At 21.7% G+C, this 19,477-nt stretch overlaps 5 protein-coding genes across 5 annotated transcripts; 2 read left to right on the forward strand and 3 right to left on the reverse strand. All coding sequences in view use genetic code 6, as the record gives it.

The window, feature by feature from the left end:
* Positions 1–1,214: 1,214 nt before the first annotated feature.
* On the reverse strand, positions 1,215–1,911 carry TTHERM_00492300 (hypothetical protein; the record flags this gene model as incomplete). The annotated part of the gene is made up of 3 exons (XM_001023122.2): positions 1,215–1,361; positions 1,549–1,596; positions 1,654–1,911. 3 exons carry the CDS (start codon positions 1,909–1,911, stop codon positions 1,215–1,217), a joined length of 453 nt encoding a protein of 150 aa, XP_001023122.2.
* A 1,724-nt stretch (positions 1,912–3,635) lies between these two features.
* On the reverse strand, positions 3,636–6,967 carry TTHERM_00492310 (CHORD protein; the record flags this gene model as incomplete). Its single annotated transcript, XM_001023123.2, has 5 exons — positions 3,636–3,713; positions 3,901–4,503; positions 5,071–5,156; positions 5,216–5,460; positions 5,517–6,967. 5 exons carry the CDS (start codon positions 6,965–6,967, stop codon positions 3,636–3,638), a joined length of 2,463 nt encoding a protein of 820 aa, XP_001023123.2.
* A 1,952-nt stretch (positions 6,968–8,919) lies between these two features.
* Positions 8,920–11,812, forward strand: TTHERM_00492320 (hypothetical protein; the record flags this gene model as incomplete). Its single annotated transcript, XM_001023124.2, has 8 exons — positions 8,920–9,261; positions 9,411–9,590; positions 9,664–9,795; positions 10,004–10,073; positions 10,224–10,486; positions 10,569–10,783; positions 10,841–11,376; positions 11,433–11,812. The coding sequence occupies 8 exons, from the start codon at positions 8,920–8,922 to the stop codon at positions 11,810–11,812; spliced, it is 2,118 nt and encodes a 705-aa protein (XP_001023124.2).
* A 906-nt stretch (positions 11,813–12,718) lies between these two features.
* On the forward strand, positions 12,719–15,109 carry TTHERM_00492340 (hypothetical protein). Its single transcript, XM_001023126.2, has 6 exons — positions 12,719–13,099; positions 13,191–13,278; positions 13,334–13,417; positions 13,488–13,565; positions 13,626–14,443; positions 14,496–15,109. The coding sequence occupies exons 1-6, from the start codon at positions 12,915–12,917 to the stop codon at positions 14,539–14,541; spliced, it is 1,299 nt and encodes a 432-aa protein (XP_001023126.2). The 5' UTR covers positions 12,719–12,914; the 3' UTR covers positions 14,542–15,109.
* A 1,685-nt stretch (positions 15,110–16,794) lies between these two features.
* On the reverse strand, positions 16,795–18,181 carry TTHERM_000492343 (transmembrane protein, putative; the record flags this gene model as incomplete). Its single annotated transcript, XM_012799611.1, has 3 exons — positions 16,795–16,875; positions 16,962–18,115; positions 18,160–18,181. 3 exons carry the CDS (start codon positions 18,179–18,181, stop codon positions 16,795–16,797), a joined length of 1,257 nt encoding a protein of 418 aa, XP_012655065.1.
* Positions 18,182–19,477: the final 1,296 nt, after the last annotated feature.

Genomic DNA, 19,477 nt, shown 5'->3' on the forward strand with positions numbered 1-19,477 from the left:
ACCCCAACCCCAACCCCAACCCCAACCCCAACCCCAACCCCAACCCCAACCCCAACCCCAACCCCAACCCCAACCCCAACCCCAACCCCAACCCCAACCCCAACCCCAACCCCAACCCCAACCCCAACCCCAACCCCAACCCCAACCCCAACCCCAACCCCAACCCCAACCCCAACCCCAACCCCAACCCCAACCCCAACCCCAACCCCAACCCCAACCCCAACCCCAACCCCAACCCCAACCCCAACCCCAACCCCAACCCCAACCCCAACCCCAACCCCAACCCCAACCCCAACCCCAACCCCAACCCCAACCCCAACCCCAAATTAGAAATTACAATATTTAATTTGTTTGTTCTCATTTTATTAAAATTATAATTTTAAATATTCTTTCTTATTTATTATCAAAATTTAAAGCCATTATATAATTTTTGAATTTATTTTTAAATTAATTTAAATAAAATAAAAGAAAAATATTCTTTTACTTAAAGTGCTTATTAATATATTTATAATTAACTATTTTTATCTATTTAGTTAGTAATATTGGATTAAATTTATATTTTAAAAATATTTTAATTTTATTTACATGAAACACTATTTTTATAACTGATAAAAAAAAAATTAATTTAAGAATTTTATCTTGGTATTTAATTTAGTATTGAAATTCTATTATTTTTTCATATATATGAAGTGAACAAATACATTTGTTTTTAAATAAAATATTTGTTGGATTTTTGTTAAGGTTTGCATCAGAAATCAAACATTATGATTAATATTAAGTAATAATAATTTAGATATATAAAACAATCGTTTATAAGAATTACAAGAAATAATATTTATATATCTATATAAGTTAAAGCATACATTAGATTTTTCAATTCATATTTATAATATAGTATAATTAAAATCAAGGATTAGAAGTGGAAGTTTTTGCTTCCATTTTATCGAGTTTATTCAGATTAAAATTTAAATTATAATTATTTGTTTGTTTGTAATATAATGAAATTATTATTAAAGTAGACTTATCTGGAAAGTGAGATTAAGTACTCTAGACAAAATCTAGCTAACCTCAAACATTTTTGTAACTATATGATTGTATTTAAACACTATAATTTTGCTTAATAAATGGCATTTAATTGGTTAGGCATAATATACAGCTCTATTTTGTTTAATATTTGTTATTTTGTATTTATTAAAATCAAAGCAAAAACAAACTCATATTTGCTGTTAGCGAGACTTAGACTTTTTACTTTTTTTCATATCAAATACTTGAATATGCCTCATATATTCACCTTGAAAAATGAAATCTGAGTTTTTTATGGGAGGTCTACATGGGAGGATATATTATTTTTTCGATATTTTCTATATTGATTATTATAAAATTTATAAATATCTTTCCATTTATATATTAAAAATAGATGAGCAGTCTTATTAATATATTCAATAACTCTAACCCACAAATAAAGAGAGAGAGAGAGCATACAAGAAAGGAAGAAGAAAAATACAAAAAAAAGCTAAAAAAGGATAAGAAAACTTAAAAGCAAATTACTTTTTTCATCTGAAATCTATTGTTCCCTATCTCTTCCACTTCAAAATCCTTTAATATACATATTTTATTAAACAAATCTCTTCTCCTTTTACTAATAAAATTTACCTCTTAGATCTTCCATTTGCATGACAAGTATCTCTTTACTACAATTTTCTTTTCCACTTTATTTTTCTTCTACATGATTTCTGTGATACTCTTTTAAGGAGTTAAATTTTCATGCTAAGTTAAAAACTCATCTCGATTATCCAGCATACTTTCATACTCACATTGAAGTATGTCATCCATGCTTATCGTGTCTTTAGTTAAGTTATCGTAAGCTTGAGATAAGTCTTATCCAATAAAAATTCCTTAATGCTATTTCATAATTTAATTACAAGCTTTGAGTTTAAAAGAAGGTTTGATTATTTGTTTGTTTCTTTTTCCTTAATTTTTGCTATCAATTTTAATAGGAATTAATATTTCTTTCTTTGATACTATTTTATAATTGAATTAAATATTATTAATAAGTCAAAGAAATATCAATACTAAAAACAAGCAAATTATTATTTACTGCTCTTTATCTATCTATCTATTGCTTATCAAATAATTAAATACATAACCAAACAAATACATACATACAACTACAACAACAACAACAACAACAACTCTATAATAAAACTTTTCTAAATTTATATCAAATTTATTGTATTTAGGCTTCTTCTATAAATTAGAATAAAAGATGGTTGATTTTTAGTATTTATAAATTTGTATGATAAATATTAAATTATGTAAAACTCTCTCTTAAATTTTACCAAATATCTATTTTAAATTAAATTCTATTCAATAAAAATTCTTATTAAAATTTGATCATCTATTTTTTTATTCTCATAAAATAAATTTATATACTTTCCTTAAAATATTTGATCTTGAAACTAACTAATCAATAATTTAATTATGCAAATAAATTAATAAGCAAAAAAAAAAAAATTTTTTTTAGATAATGGTGTATTTCATTAAACTTGGTGAGTGAATTAATTTAAAAGTTTAGAAAAAGGCTAAATAAGATAAATATTTTATTAGAAATTATTTAAATTGTATTATAAATTGAAAGAATATTTCAAAATAAAAGCTCAAAAGTTTTGACCATAAAAAATTAAATTATTTGATCAATTTATTAAAAATCTAAATTAAAATAAACATAATTTTTTATTTCAAATGATATAGTTGTAAACTTAATGTGATAATCTTTATATTAGCTTTCCATAAGAATAAACAAAAAAATTAAAAAGAATCTTTTAAAAATAACCAATTAATTATAATAAATTTTATTAATTTCATATTAAAAATAAGGATTTAATTTAGTTTATATTTATTATCTGTTAAATGATAAATTTATAAAATAAATATTTAGTTTATTGTATTTTCATTTTTTTAAAATACATTTTTCTTTTTTAAATATATAAAGTGCTTTCTCTATTATACTTGAATTACTTTCTAATATTTCAATTATGTTTAGAGTCTTAAAACATTTATTTGGTACTTTATTATATTTTATAAATATTTTAATAAGTTTTAGAATTATAAAATTAAACTGAATTAATTAGTTTCTAGAATAAATAAATAAATAAAAAAGAAGTATATTTTAATAAAAGAATAAGGAAAGATATTTTCAACTAAAAATTCATCAGTTTTGATCAATATTTAAAATATATTTTTTTACTTTTTTATATCTATCTAAACACTGAAATTTTATTCTTTCTAAAATTCAAAATAATTAGCTTGTATGCTAAAAGCAGTATTTTTTTAATTTTTTACTTTTGGCAACTTAATATATTAATAGAGTCCTCCTTCATTTGTTATTTATTAGATTTACTAAAAATCTGCTTAACACAAAAATATTTCTAAATATCGCTTTTATAATTTGCTTTTAATATTCAAATTCTAGTTTAAACGATTTATTTTTATTTTATAAATTCTTTATCTGATTTTGAGTTATCATTTTATTATTGATTTGAAATAATTTAAGAACTAAGTTTTATACAAATGAAATATATTTATTTATGGCTTATGTTTTTACATATTCTTTATAATAAATTACAGTTTATAATTCAAACAAATTTGGGTTAATGTCTACCAACTGTGCAAGTAGGTAACTTCATGAAGTCGTCCCAATCGTATGTAACAGTCTATTAATAATAATAAAAATTAAAATATGCTTATAATAATATCTTTCTTTTTGCCAGTTTATAATTTTGTTTAAACTGATTTTACTTGAAATTATTTTAAATTTTAATTTTTCTCTATTTTATTAATTTTTAGTTCATTTAAATGTTGCTTTGAATGAAAAATATAAGTAAAAATTGTAAATAATACATGACAACAGCTCCAGAACTTTTTTAAATCGTGAAAAACAGGTGCACCAGCATGATATTTGCAAGAATCATCTTTGTTATCTTCTTCTTTATATTCTTTTTAACATCCTTTGTTAGTGCACTTTAAGTTGCCAGATGGTGTAACAAATACTTTCTTTTCTGTTCCATTTTCAGCTTATTATTGCTTGGCTTCTTTTTTGTCATCTTACTAATTGTAATCTGAAATTTTTTTGATTACAGGCTTATTTTCAGATTTATCAATTGCTTTTTATGCATTATTAACAGTTTCTGATTTAAAGAACCCATCCTAACCTTAAGCAGATTACATAGGATCTAAATCGCTGTGCATGCCCTCAGCACAAGGTTCTATTTTTGCAAACTCATCCCAATCATAAACAATTTTATTGCAACAAGTCCATCCCTTTTTAGTATCATGGAAAAGTGGTTTGCCAGGGTGGAATTTACAAGAATTTCCTGTATTTTCACTCTCTTTAAATTATTTATTGCATCCTCCTCTCTTACACTTCTTAAGTTATTCAGCCATTTCTTTTTTATCTAATTTACTATTCTTTCTAAAATATTGATTGAAAATAAATAAATATATCTTTATGTTTTTTAGTTTAGATTTAAATTTTTTAATTAAATTAATTAATTTAATCTCAGATATTTATATAAAGAAATATTAATCGAAATTTTCTATCTTTCTATTGCTATCATTTTAATGATTCTAGATCTTTTTTGATTTATAAATAGTTAAAAAAAAATTGATAAGCCAATATGTTTTTTTAACTTAGCATTAAATGTATTTTATACTTTTTTAACAAGTGTATAAAATGTATTAAAGAATAATTTATTAATTTGTTTAGAAAAGTCAGATAAATTAATTGATTTACTAATTTATAAATAAAAACAGAAATAGTATTAAGGGTGGCTATTTTGATTAAAAAAAACAAACAAATAAATATGAAAATGGTTCTTAAAAATTAAAAAATATTTATTTTATTTTTTATTTGATAAAAAAAATGAAACAAATAAGGAAAAATATTAATTTATTTTTATTTTCTATTAAAAAATTAATCGAGATGAAAGAAAGACAGAAAAGGATTCAATTTAAGCAAGATAAAATTCTTTTATCTATTTCATTAAATTTTCTTGAATGATTGAGATTTACTCTATCCAAAAATTTTTATGCATACTCTATAGTTAGCTGATTTGATATTGATATTGCAAACTGTTTCTCAAAATAATTCATATTTGCTTTATTAATTTATTGATAAAAATTAAAATGCAAATTTTTTTAAGTTAAATAAAAATACTTTTTTCATCATAATTATCTTAATTGATATCAACTTGTTTATTAATTGTCTACGGACATACTCCAATAAATTCTATTGCTGCAAGTTAATCTTTTCTTAAAAGAATCATTACAGCTTTTTTCAAAAAGATTAAATCTTTGTACAACTATAAAATGTCAAGACTTTTATGTACTTCTTTTTCTATAAAATTTTTAATTTTTCTATCAAATTAAATAGATCTATCTTCTAAACCTTTCTTCTATAACCTTGAAAAAATTATTAATAATTGTTATGTAAAATTAAATAATTTAAATTGAGTTACTTTTTAAACTTTAAATCAGTATTCTAACCCTAAACCTAATCTGGAATAAGATTATTTTAGTTACTTTGATTTTGGTTATTTATTGATATTGACTACTAATCTCTTTTGTTTACAGCTTAACTTTAAAGATAACTTTCTTACAAAGAATTATTCACTTCTTCTTCATTTTTAGAAGTTTTTTTTTGATAAATTTTTGGAATTTAAATCTGTGAAGAATTATTAAGAGTAACTTAACAATCCTAATACTAAATTTCTTAATTTTTATTCTTTTAAAAATTAATTTATGATAAATCCTTAATTTAACTTACCTTTTTAGATTAATTTTGTTCAATCTAGTTATTTGTTAAATTAAGTTAACTAATATCTAACTTAACTTCATCTTATTAATAGTTTGCTTAACTATTAAAAGGACTTTATTTAAACTTGGTTTATTTTAATTTTTTTTAGAAGTATTTGCTTTAATATTATCTTGAGTTACTTTGCTTTAGAAGCTGATTCATTTTTATTTTGGAAGAAAAATACATGTTTTAAATCAACAAATTATAAAATTCGTTAAAAATAATACCAGAAGCAAATTTTCTAGCAATAATACCAGCTAGCATTAATAGTGAAAATATACTATTGACTTATGCTAGTATTTCAGGAAATGTCTGATACTGTATTTTAACATATTGAACAAATTCATCCATTTAAAAGGTAATTTTCATCATCGAAGTTTCATTTGATATTTTAAAAAATGTTTACCAATTAAAACTTTATTAATTAACGTTGTATTGAATTGGAGAGAAAAAGTCTTACTTGTTTTGAAAAATAATACCATCTTTCACAGTAGTAGTTAATTATTAAACCTTATAATTGATCAATTGATGTTAATCGGTTTATATATAAGAATAGCTATTTTTATAGTTAACTTATAACTTCTTTGATGTTGTGTTAAATTAAGACGTATAAAGTTTGAAATTAAAAATTCCATTTGGGTTACTAATTAATTTTTCTACTTCTGCCTAACTAGCACAATTATCAGGAATAAATGGTTTTATATAATCCACATCATAACACTTATGAATGTAAATTAAAATATATGATCCAATACTTTTTTTAGCATTTATATTCAATGTGTAATTCTAAATTTTAGAGAAATCTAAACATTTATAACCTTCAAGCTGAGGGTCCTAACATTCTTTATAACTTAACTTTATAAATTGGTATGATGATTAGTTATTGTAATAAAAGTAAGGAGTTATCACTAGATATGTCTTGTTAGTGGATAATTCTAATTAATCTAGATATTTATTAAAAGAGTATTAATATTAAAAGCCAATCAAATCTTATTTAAGATCAACAAAAGTTCCTTCCTCTGCATAAAAACTCTGAGATGAAATGTTAGCATCAATTTAATTATTAGTGTATTGTAAAATCATGTAAACAAAGTATGATAAAGAAATCGACATTACAGATAAGGATAAGAATGCTCCTAAAACAGTGCGCTATCCTTTAGTTTATTAGTTAAAATGAAACTAAAAAGGTGAGTAAAATAAATCTAGTCTTTTAAAAATAATCATTTATTTATTAATAGTTTAAATTTTTATCTAATCTTTTATTTGAAGTAATCAAGTAAAAGTGCTATTTTATATAAATAATTAAGTAAGTAAATAATATCTATTAATTGGTTGGTTAATTTAAAAATAAGTTAAAAATTATACAATTAATTACAAAAAACTTATTTTTACTGTTTTTATTCTTTTCGTAATTAATTAATGTAAGTATATATTTAGATATGATAATTTATTTTACAGTAAAAAGCCTTATAAAAGATATTTTTTTTCTCCATTTAAAAATGTTTAGTTTTTTAATTGTTAAGTAAATAAAATAATATTAAAAATAATTTTGTTTTTAGTTTAAATTCTATTTTTTTTCTTCAAAATATTTATTTCATTTAAAAAAAATTATTTTTTATTTATAAAATAAGTAAATTTGCAATTAAATTCACTAATTATAACAATTTTTTATAAGAAAGCATTGAATTAAAATGAAATTATTTTTAGAGCTTTATTCAATTCTAAAAATTATAATTAATTTATCAAACTAAAAGTTATAATATTAAAGTGATTTCTGGTGTTTGATAATTAACTATTTTTATCTAAAATTAATAACAATAATTTTAAAATCAAATATGTTAAACCTTGATTGATTTATTCAAATTTTTTTAATACCAAATCCAAGATTTTTTAATAAAATAATAACATTTAATTTAATAGGAATTTTTATCTAGAAGTGAATTAATATAATAACATTATTATTCATTTATTGCTTTATCAAATTAAAATTTTTAATTACTTTAAATTTAGATTTGACAAGATAAATATACTCATTCAAAATCAATAAAAAAATATAATAACAATTCTTTTTTTAAAATTATTTTATAAATTATTAAAGAAAATATCATAAGAAAATAATAATTTTTTCCTTTTTAATAAAATATACTTTACTTAGATATAAATTTATCATTCTAATATGATATTTCAAAATAATATCTAATGAAAATAAAGTTAAATAGAAATAATTTATTTGTTATGAAGTTAGACATTTTTGATTGTATTTCAGATTTGTAAAAATATATTTTGATATAAAAAACAATTAAATAAGTATTTTTTTTAATTCATAAAACTCAAAAATAAATTATAAATTATATACCAAATTTATTTGATTAAATTTTAATCTTAAACATAATTATTCAATTTTAATATAAAAAAATATTAAATTTGTGAAATATAAGAAGTATATGAACCACAAACGATTAAATTATTTGTATCATTTCATACTAAATTATTTAATAAATGTTTACATTATTAGATTGTATGTTTTTCTAATAATAAGTGGTAATTATTCTTTTAATATTATCATAAAAGGTAAATTTTTTAATCTAAAAAATATAATCTACCAAATGGCTTTGAAAAAATTAAATTATAACTTTTGGTCATTTCTTTTTCATGAATGAAGGAAATATATAAAATAAAATAGGGTTTTGAATATGATAAAAGGAGAATCAGTTTTTTGAGGAAATAAAAAATAACTATAAATTTTGATTAAGTTTGAATTAAAAATAATATTTTTTTATTAAAGGTTAGAGAAATTAAAAAATATTAAATGAATGCTTTCAGGATGGTCTTATTAAATTAAAAAAGTAGTCTTATATTAATTAGATGATCAAAAAAAAAATAAATAAAAGTAATATATTTTCAATTATAATAAAGATACTGAAAAATAATCAATTCTCTCAGATAAATAAATTACATAGTCATATTGAACAAAATAAATACATAATATATAGGCTTAGAAAGGTCCATTTGTTGAACAACTCTACAAATATTGAAAATACTTAAATTAAAAGTTAAATTATAAAATGATGATGCAAAATATTTTAGGAACTGAAGTAAATGAGTTTGTTACTAATAGGCAAAATTCAAAGATTTAATTTCTTCAGGCTGAAAATGCTTAACTATAAGAAGATATTAAAGATTTAGAATAGGCTCTCAAGTTAAACAAAGAAGCTTTGAAATTGGCTTATGAGCAATAGCGTAAATAATACTCAATAAATAACTCTAATTCCACAACACTTGGATAAAGTAATACTGTAGATTAAGAAAACACCAATAAGCTATTTGACAAACTATATTAAGAAAATAAATAATTATTTTAGTCTCTGCAGCGTGTTACAAGAGAAAGGAATTAAGCTTAGTCAAAAGTAATAAAGCAATACATAACTCAAAAATTATTTTAAAATTTAAAATCAGACTTATTTGAACTGATTCATTTTAAATAAAAAAATATCCTCGATTTCTGTATTTTGCTTGATGACTATATTAATTAGCATTCATTTAAAAACATAAATAGGTATTAATCTAAGAATAAGTCAATGAAGAGGCCGTATCGTTTTAAAAAGATGTTATTTAGGAATTAGAAGAAAAGATTTTAGAGTTAAGGAGAATAATTCATGATAAGGAGTATGCTATACAAGAGTTAGAAAAGATGAAGCCTCAATAAGAAAGAGACGTAGCAATAAAGATAAGAGAAGTAAGAAGTATTTGCATATAATAAGAAGAAACACAATCAACATACACTAACCAATTCTTAATTTTATAAATAGATAATAACACCTAATGAGTAATCAATAAAATTGCATAATGAAATTGAAAATCATAAGCTTCTGATCAAAAAGCTGAGTTTTGATAACTAAAAACTAAAAGAAAGGAATGAAAAGCTAAAACAATTTAATAGAGTAAAATAAAATTTTAAATTACAATTCAATATTTTTACTAGAAGCAATAGTACAAACAAATTGACTTTAAATTATACAATCAAGATCCCAATAAATTAAAAAAACTTTACGCAATCTTTTACTTTGAGTGTTTTTTTTTTTTTTATTTTTGATAAATTCGTGCATAAAAATTTTTCTCTAACGCATTAAAATTTTTTATTAACAATAGGTTATTAAAAGAGATGTGATAAAAATCAAAGTTGCTCTTAAGAACCAAATTAATTTTCACAAAATGAAAGGTATATATATTCAAAACAAATAAAAAAATTAAATCAATGCATTTTACAAATATTTTTTGAAATTATAAAATAAGCTACAAGATTTTAGATCAAATTATTTATCTATTCTCTTTTCTATCACTCAAAATATTAAATTATTTATAAATTTAGAGTTTATACATAACGATAAGCTTGAACATGGAGACGAAGATTTGCTTATTAATAAGGAATTCATCAAAGAGTTTTATGAAGAAAAAGAAGAATGGAATGAATAGCATAATCAAAACATGTACAATAAAAACTTCTACTAAAATCCCAACATCAAATCTAAAGCTCAACTTATCGATGACATACAAAAACTCTAAATGACAGTCAGAAATTTTAAAATACTATTTCATCGCGAATTGTAAAATAACTAAATTCTTCTAAAGCAAGTAAGCAAGCAATTTTTAAATCTAAATTTTATTTATTAATTTTTTTACTAAATTATATATTTATCTTCATATTATTAAAAAGATTGATCAATTGCAATAATTTAATGCTTAAGCATGCGAGACAAATTAGACTCTGATTGAAAGTCAAAAACCTTATTTGGATAAAGTGGATAAATTGAAGTAGGAAATAGATTATTATAAGCAGTATTATTAAAAATACATGGACCTTATTAGAAATAGGAGAAAAAATAACTCTTCTGCATCTTTAGATAAACCCCTTACTCAGCCTCCTCAATAGTAAGAAAAACAATAAAACAAATGATTTGACTATTTTTATACATAAAATTTTAATAGATAAATCAATAGACATGGCCACTCTCCAAGTATGCCTATGAATTGCCTTCCAATTGTAAGCTCTCCAAGAAATATAATTACAGAAGCACTTGAACATGAAGAAATAACTGCAAGACCAGGAGAAAAATCAGATAGAAGAGATGTTTTATCTCAATCAAATAATTATTTATAGCCTCTGGTTTCCCCCTCATACGCCTAGTAATAACAGCAGAGAGTATTACTCTTTATGCAAACTTAAAAAAATCCAAGTGCCTAAGATTAAAACTCAAATAATAACAATAATATTTCAAATAATATGCAGTAACCTGATTATGATTTGGGTTATGCTTATCCATCAACAGCTCGTCCATTTACTTATAACAATAATAATATTAGTAACAGTAATAATTTGGTATCGTGCAATAATATTAATAACAATAACAACAATATTTTGCAAGACTTGTATGATAATGAGTCTAAAAACGACCTTGATGATGATAACAATGATTAGATGAATCTTAAGTAGTGCAAAAATTATCTTCTTAACTTAGCTAAAGGTAAATAAAGAATATTTAAATCAAAATAATTTTAAAGCTATATTTTTAAATAAAAGATTTTTACGAAAACAGCAACATCAAATAGAATCAAAAACAAATAGGAATAACTAAATATGTTAAAGATAAACTTCAAGGAGGTTAAACCTATAAAGTCGGAGCTCATAACTTAACAAGGGCAAAGAGAAGCTTAAGTGACCCACTAGACTACATATTTTAGGAAGATCCAAACACTAAAAAGCTAAAAGAGTAAGAAGAAAAAAAGATGGAAGAAGAGAGAAGAAGAAATAATGACCCAAATAGACTTTTTTCTGTAGATATGTCTATGATAAGTGGAGTTAATAATTAGAAGTTCTTTAAAAGTAATATCGGTAAAAAATCTCAAATTGTAATTGATGCAAACGCGTCATTTATTTCTGAAGGGGATGTCAATTTTTGAAATAAATTTAGATTGATTTAAAAACAAACAAGTAAGAAGAAAACAAACATGATTGATTAATTCTTACTAAAAAGTTTAAATTTTTATAACAAATAATATAATTTAGACCTATGAGTTAGTTAATAAATTAGTTAATTGTTTTATCTTTAACTAAATTACATTACTAGCTTTATGTGTGAATTAATTTTAATATTCGAAATAGCTAGAAGTATCTCTAAATTTAATTTATTTAGAATTTAATATTTTTAGCTCATTTTTTTACAAAATAAATAATTTAGAATCTAAGTTAATAATCAATTTAGTATTCATTAATAAATTTATATGTTCAAAAACTGTTCTTTTATTGTTAGGGAATATTAAATTTAGTTTAATCGCTTTATAAAAATTTTAGATTTTTTTAATTTACTTAAAAATAATAAATTTAAAATTTAATTTAATATATTTATTTTTATGAAGAACATTCTGTATGGCATACATCAAAATAAGGGAAAGCCGCTCTTCAAAAACTATTTACTTTGCATTATTTTAAAATATTTTTAGGCTTAATTAGAAATTTAGATTAGATTTTTCATCCTTTTCAAAGGTTAAAAATTAGAAACAATAAATTAGCTTTTACTCTCATTTTATCTTATTAAGTTTAGCAATTTTACTGATTTGATTATTAAAAAGTAAACAAACATAATTAATAAATAATACATTCAAAGATTTGTTTTTAATAAATTAATTCATTCATTCATTCTTTAATTCATTTGTCATTTTGCTTGATAAATTTAGGCATTAGTATTAAAAATTGATAAATTTTTCTACCAATACTAATTTTTTGAATCCTCTCAGAATAAACTGGTATTTTGGATAGGAATTAAATCGCTATATTTTTTAATCTTATTTGATTTTACTGCAAAATTAGCGGTATATTATTATTAATTAGAAAAAATAATAATTGATATTATTTATTTATTTGTTCAAAGTAACAAAACTAATTAGAATAAGGTACTAACTAATTACCGCTTTATCATAAACTTATCTACTTAGCATAAAGTTACTCTAGATATACATTGTTAAATACTACTTCTTCTATTATAGAATTGTTTAAATAAATAAAATGAAAATATCTATAGTGAGTATTGATTCCTAAACAGGAAGTGAAAACTCACAATGCTAATAATGCTGTTCAAAAGAACCTTGCTCTCATAAAATAAAAATAAAGCACTTATCAACGGGATTTTTTAATCGATAAATGAGCTCTGGATAAGAGCACACATTCTGCTTTGATTCTTAATCTGATGAGTAAAATAATTTTAGTTATAATTTGCAAAATCAAATATTTATGATAACATAATAATGATATATAACAAAATGATATAAAATAAAAATATAGAAATTTAATGAGAAACTATTGCACATTACCTAAATTTACACCACATGGTCAACCATATCTTCCGTGTTTTTAATCTGACTTTGATTAAGTACAATTATATGAATAATTATGCTTGAATTATAACATTTTGAATTAATTATTAGTAAATAAACCTGACAAGAAGTAGTTAGATGCTAACAGAGTTTATAAAGAAAAAAAATAAATCTAAGGATAAGTAGAAACCTTTAGTAATAATAAATTTTAATTATAAAAGTATATTTATATTTAAATTATTTTAAATATTAACAAACACCATAGAAGGCACCTTAACCTTTAAAAAAAAGAACAAGATGTCATATCTGCCAGAGAGATTTTTCAGAAGAGGGATATTTTGAAGTAAAGATTATAATTTTTGAATACAAATTATATATTTTTAAATTAAATAATTATAAAAAGCACATTGAGTCTGAAGAACATAAATATAACTACTACAACAATAAATACTACCAATAAATTATTTCCTTAGAAAAGTAGTTTAAGAAAGATCTTTAGGAGAACTAAAATATGTCATTTTCTGATAACTCTTCAAAGGAAAGCAAAAATGATTCGTCAGGATTATATTCTTAAGTTTTAAACAGCAATATTAATAATACAACTAATTCTGAAGAAAATTAAGAAAATAACTTACAGTTTTCAGATTGGAATTTAGGAGATTCCTGTGCTGCATAAATACCAAGCTAATATGACCATTTAAAAAGCGAAAATTTATCAAAGATTTAGAGTGATTGTGATGCATTTAATTAAAATACTTCAGATGATGGCTCAGAAAGAAAGTTAGGAGGTTCCTTTGTTTACAAAGCAATCGATTTTATTAATAATATGATTCCTAACTCATTAGGAGACATGCTCAAAACATAAAAATAATCAAATTATTCTTCATTTATTTATGAAACAAGAAGAAAGAGCAAAAAAAGAACATACTCTCAAGTTACAGGAAATTCACCACAATTTGATAATTCAAAAATATTTGAAAGCCGAAATAAAATTAAAAGTTACGACATTATTGAAGATAATATCACTCCTAATAATTAAATACACTAAACTGAATACATACTTAATAAGCAGCTTAAACTTCACAACAGCCAAAGTGATAGTTTTCAGCTATAAATTCAAAATAAATCTACTACTTGCACCAGCTAAAAAGAGCCTTTGATTTAAAATAAAATTAAATAATTAGCACCATCAGCAAATGGCACTTCTTCAACTTCTTTATGGTAAATTATTTTTAAATAATCAAAACTTTATAAAAATTTTTATTAAAAACAGGGATAAAGTAAAAAAAGTATTTTTTTCGATAATAAAAAAAGATTGAGTTTGATATAAACAAAAATATCGAAAAATAATTCAATCATAAAATAAAAAATCTTGTTGAGATTATTTGCTTGCCTATACTTACTTACTGAATTTACTAAATTACTGAACCGTTATTAATATTCTTGGAAATCTTGAACTGTTAATAAATAATATTAAAATACTTTATTAAAAAAAATAAGTAAACTTGAGTAACTAACTCACTAACTTTATCAATTTCTATTAAACAAGCAAATAAATAAATAATTAATTTTGATAAAAAGATTAAAAATTTTCCAACCAAATAAAATAAATAAATAGATTAGAAAAAAAACTAATAGTTTAGCTAAAAAATATCAACCAACCAATAAAAAACAAACTAAATAAATAAATTATATAAAATAAATTTGACTAAATTATTAAATGTAAAAATAAATAACTATAAAAATATTTATTATTTTGAAATTTTATTTATAATCTTATTTTAATTTGTATGATGAATACATAATATGCACCATCAATAAATCAATCAATCAATTAATCGTATATATTTTATTAACTATTTGTAAATGTCATGCTGTGCTTCTGCTATTTTCTTCATTTCTTTTTAAATTTTACTCAAAATATGTCATTCTTTACTCCTATTATAGCACTTGATCGATCTCCTTTTATGCATATAATATTCTAAGGGATTATTTAGACGCTTCTTTAACTTGCTATTCAGCATCAACTTTTAATATATCTCCGTAAATTGCCCTCTCAATACTATCAAATTCTTAGTCTTTATTAGATTAAATTAAGAAAAATCCAAATTTTGATCATATTAAAAAAATTACTTGTAAACTTATTAGTAGAAGAAACTGCAATAAGTTCTTTGTGACTCTAGTTAGTCTTATTTGATTTATATCTGTTTACCATAGTCTACAAAATTTGACAATTACTAATCTCAGTTTTTCCTCCTTTAGAAAAAGGTACAATATGGTCATATTCATGGCAAAGAGGTCCTAAACAAGAAGTTAATCCCTTTTAGAATTTTAATTGACAAAAAAAGAAATTTAATCAATATATTCCTATTCTTAATACTAATTATTACTCTTAAAACGGGATTGCCAACTGCATCTAATCTCCATCTATCAGGGTGTCTTCCAATAAATATAGTAGCCTAAAAGAATTATTTTAAAAGAAGTTAATTTATAAAGTAGAGCATAAACAATAAATATTATCTATCTACATTATTCCAACATTAATCCTTCATTGATTTAGTAAAACATCTAGGTTATTTTTGCTTTTCTATAGCTTTTTTAATATCATCATCGTCATTTTATGAAAAAACTTATTATAAACTCTAATCGATAGGATTTGTGTTTAGCTCTTACTTTTAAGGGTTTGACATATTTCTAATAGTTGCTACTTTTTATTTAGCCTGTTTTAATTTTTGATATCTAAACTTTTGCTGTAAAAAAAGTATAATAAAAGAAGATTCTTTGCATTAAAGTGTCAACTAAATAAATGAAAATATTTTTAAAAATAAGCATAAGTTATTTAGATAGTAGATATATTTTTTAAATTAATAAAAGAATTTCATTCATTAAAAATGATTACATTTATTAAAATTGTTTATTATTTATTATCAATAATTAAATTCTAGGGAGTATTTCAGCAATAATTTCTTTAAGAATTTGAAGAGAATAAAATAATTTATAAAGGATTTACTGAATACATTTCTTTTGAATCATAATTTCAAGATAAATATTATTATTTATTTTGCATAGAAATCCCAATCAATATCAAAATAAAAACTCAAAATTCAAAAAATTTAATGAAATGTAAAAAAAAATAAATTTAAAAAACCTATTTTAAATCATAATTATTTTAAAGTATATTTAAACAAGATAAAACTACTTTATATGTTGGATTAACAAGTAGAAAATGTATGTATTTTATTTAAATATTAATTTAAGTAGTCTAATATGAATCTAATTTTTTTATTTTATATTCTTTCATTTAAAGTAAGTTTATGAAAAATACATTTTATTCTAATCAATTTATATATAAAGCTCCTAATATCAAAAAATAAAAACCGTGTATAAAAATAATGAGACCAATTTGATATTTAATTGTTTCTGCAAACTAAACTAATGAGGACTTTACTTGTAAATCAACAATAATATCTGTAATATTATGAGAATTCAAATTTATGTTTTGCTTAGTATATATTTCAAACTAATCATCTCTACCACAGAAACTCTCATTTAAAGCAACTATTGAATTAAGTTCATTAACTTACAGACTTCTAAAATTTAAGTAAATTTATTTTTATGAAATATTTTTTGATTAAGTTTTGCTTAGACAAAAGCTATTAAATTTTTTACTTATTATGTAATTTCTTCTTGCTTTTTCTAAAAGATATGGGATGTGATAAAGTATAAAGAAGCAGGTGACAGAACCAGATATTATGAATAATGAAGTTTGTTAGTTTTCTGTAGATAAATTTAGGACTAGTATAAATATAATTATTTATACTTTTATCATTTTATTGAAGTAATTTTCATTAAAGTTTTTAATTTTCTTTTCTACTAAAAATTTGGTAAGATTTTATCTAAATATCACGAATTTAAAGCCGATATTAAAAAGCATATTAAATATAATAAATATCTTCATCACTATAACTATGACTGGAAACTAAGTTAAATACTAAAATATAAGTAACTGATACAATTAATTTGAGTTTTCTTTGTTTACCATTCCTTGCTTTTCCTAATCATTTACAATCAAGCTACCAATCACTCCAAAGAATAATCCTACAGACAAAGCAAAATATATTACAATTTATTAAATTTTTTTATTTACAATTTTATTATTCTAATTAAATACTACCAGCTCTTATAAATACAATTAGAAGTGAAATGAGTAATTATTTTAGGAAATAAAGTAAGGTAGATTTTCTAAATTAAAAGTAGTTAATATTGATGAATCAAAGTTGCTTTTTATTTGCTCAAAAGAAGATATAAATATGTATATGTAAATCAAGACTATTGAGACTAAGAAAACTACATTTAATTTCAATCCAAGTTTTAAAGGAGAGGTTGAATTGCATATTAGAGAACTAATTATCATAGGAGATGTTATAGGTATAACCAATACTTCTATATATTAAGACAAGGAGTCTAGTGGAAAAAAAGAAACCATAATGTCTTTTGTGAATTTATTTATATAAAGTGTGTACATTTACATTAGCTGCATAATATAAACTAAAGAGGCAATTAAATATGTTAACCTCCATCTTTACCCTAGAAAAAATTAGATTATTTAATCAATTTTTTTTGCTTTCATTTCCATTATTGTAGTATATATTTTGGAGGAGTGTAGAACTATAAATCCAGAAATAATGTATATTATACAAGAAACTATAATACCATTCATGTAGAAGTATGAAGGAAATATTATAGGATCAAGTACTATTGTTAAGCTGATACTTTCTAAACAATTTTCTGGTAACCATTTCATTTCTTATAAATTATTAAGAATGAGTTGCGATATTTTTTTGCTTACTTTTTTTTTTAATTATATTAAACTAAATTTTGAAATTTTTACTGCTTACTTGTATAATATTCAAGTTTTATATATCTCTTTCATAAACTAATCTATATTTCAGTAAGCATATTTTATGATATTAAAAGTAAAATTGTAACAAAGTTAATATGTAAATAAATACTAGAAGATTGTATTTGATGAGTAAGTAGTAAAGTTAAGCACAAACAGAAAGAATCTATAAAAACATTATTTTTAATATAAACTCAATTAAATGACATATTTGCTCAGGAATTATTTGAAATAAATTTTTTTAAAAATAGCCATTATTTTATTTTACAAAATTAATTTTTAAAATTATGATTGAATTCTAATTTTATTATCAAAATAATTTTAACTACAAAGTAGGCATCATACAACAACAAAATCTGTTTACTTAAATCATAGTTTCATCTACAAAATTTTATCAAGGATATACATCTCTCTAAATCTACCTCTCTTTTCAAAAAGAGCAAAGCGAAGCTTCATTAGAATATTAATTTTGTGTATTTTTTATATTGTTGAATTAAATTACAAATATAAATGAAATTTTTTTAAAGGAATTATTTGTAATTTATTTTTTAATTTGTTAAAAAAATTTTATTTTGATAACGAGTTATATTTTTTCTTACTTAATTACTCTTGAATTCTTTCTTGATTCATCAAATATTTTTAAGAGGAAGATTCAAAATGCATTTTTAATTACTATAAAATAGAGACCATAAGACAACATAATGTAGCCTATATAAATCATAGTTTCATCTTTATATTTTTCTATAAGAGATACATTTTTCTTTATGGTTTATCTCTTTTTTAAATAGTAACCAAGGTTAGTTTGACTATAATTTATACATTCCATATTTTTTATATTTGAAATAGAATTGTTAATTGATAAGCAAACTAAAAATTTTTAGCAATTCGAATTTTCTTTCATTAAGACTTATTGTTAGTTATATTACATGATCATTTCTAATTATTTTGATTTTGAATTTTTAGGCTCAAAATATTTTAATTTTAAATAAGAAGAGCGATATTTTAAGTTATAAGGTACCAAATATAATATAAAAAATGCAGTTATTGAGCCAGTTATCATAATAAATGAGTTTTATTAGCTGGTAGTAGAAATACTTAATAATATCAATAGCAAGCTTAGAAATAACTATAAGCATAATTAAAGCCTTTTCTTTTTGTTAGATTCCATATTATTTTTTAAAAAAATGAGTTAGTATAACGTTCTTTTCAATACTATAAATTTGTAACCCATATTTATTAATACATGATATATCATTAAAAACTTCATAACTAGAGTGATTGGTTAATTATCATACAAATTAATAAATAAACCACTTATTCCTTTTTTTATTCCTTAACTGGTTAATGCTAAAGAA

Source organism: Tetrahymena thermophila, assembly GCF_000189635.1.
Source record: "Tetrahymena thermophila SB210 genomic scaffold scf_8254446, whole genome shotgun sequence".
NCBI lineage: Eukaryota > Ciliophora > Oligohymenophorea > Hymenostomatida > Tetrahymenidae > Tetrahymena > Tetrahymena thermophila.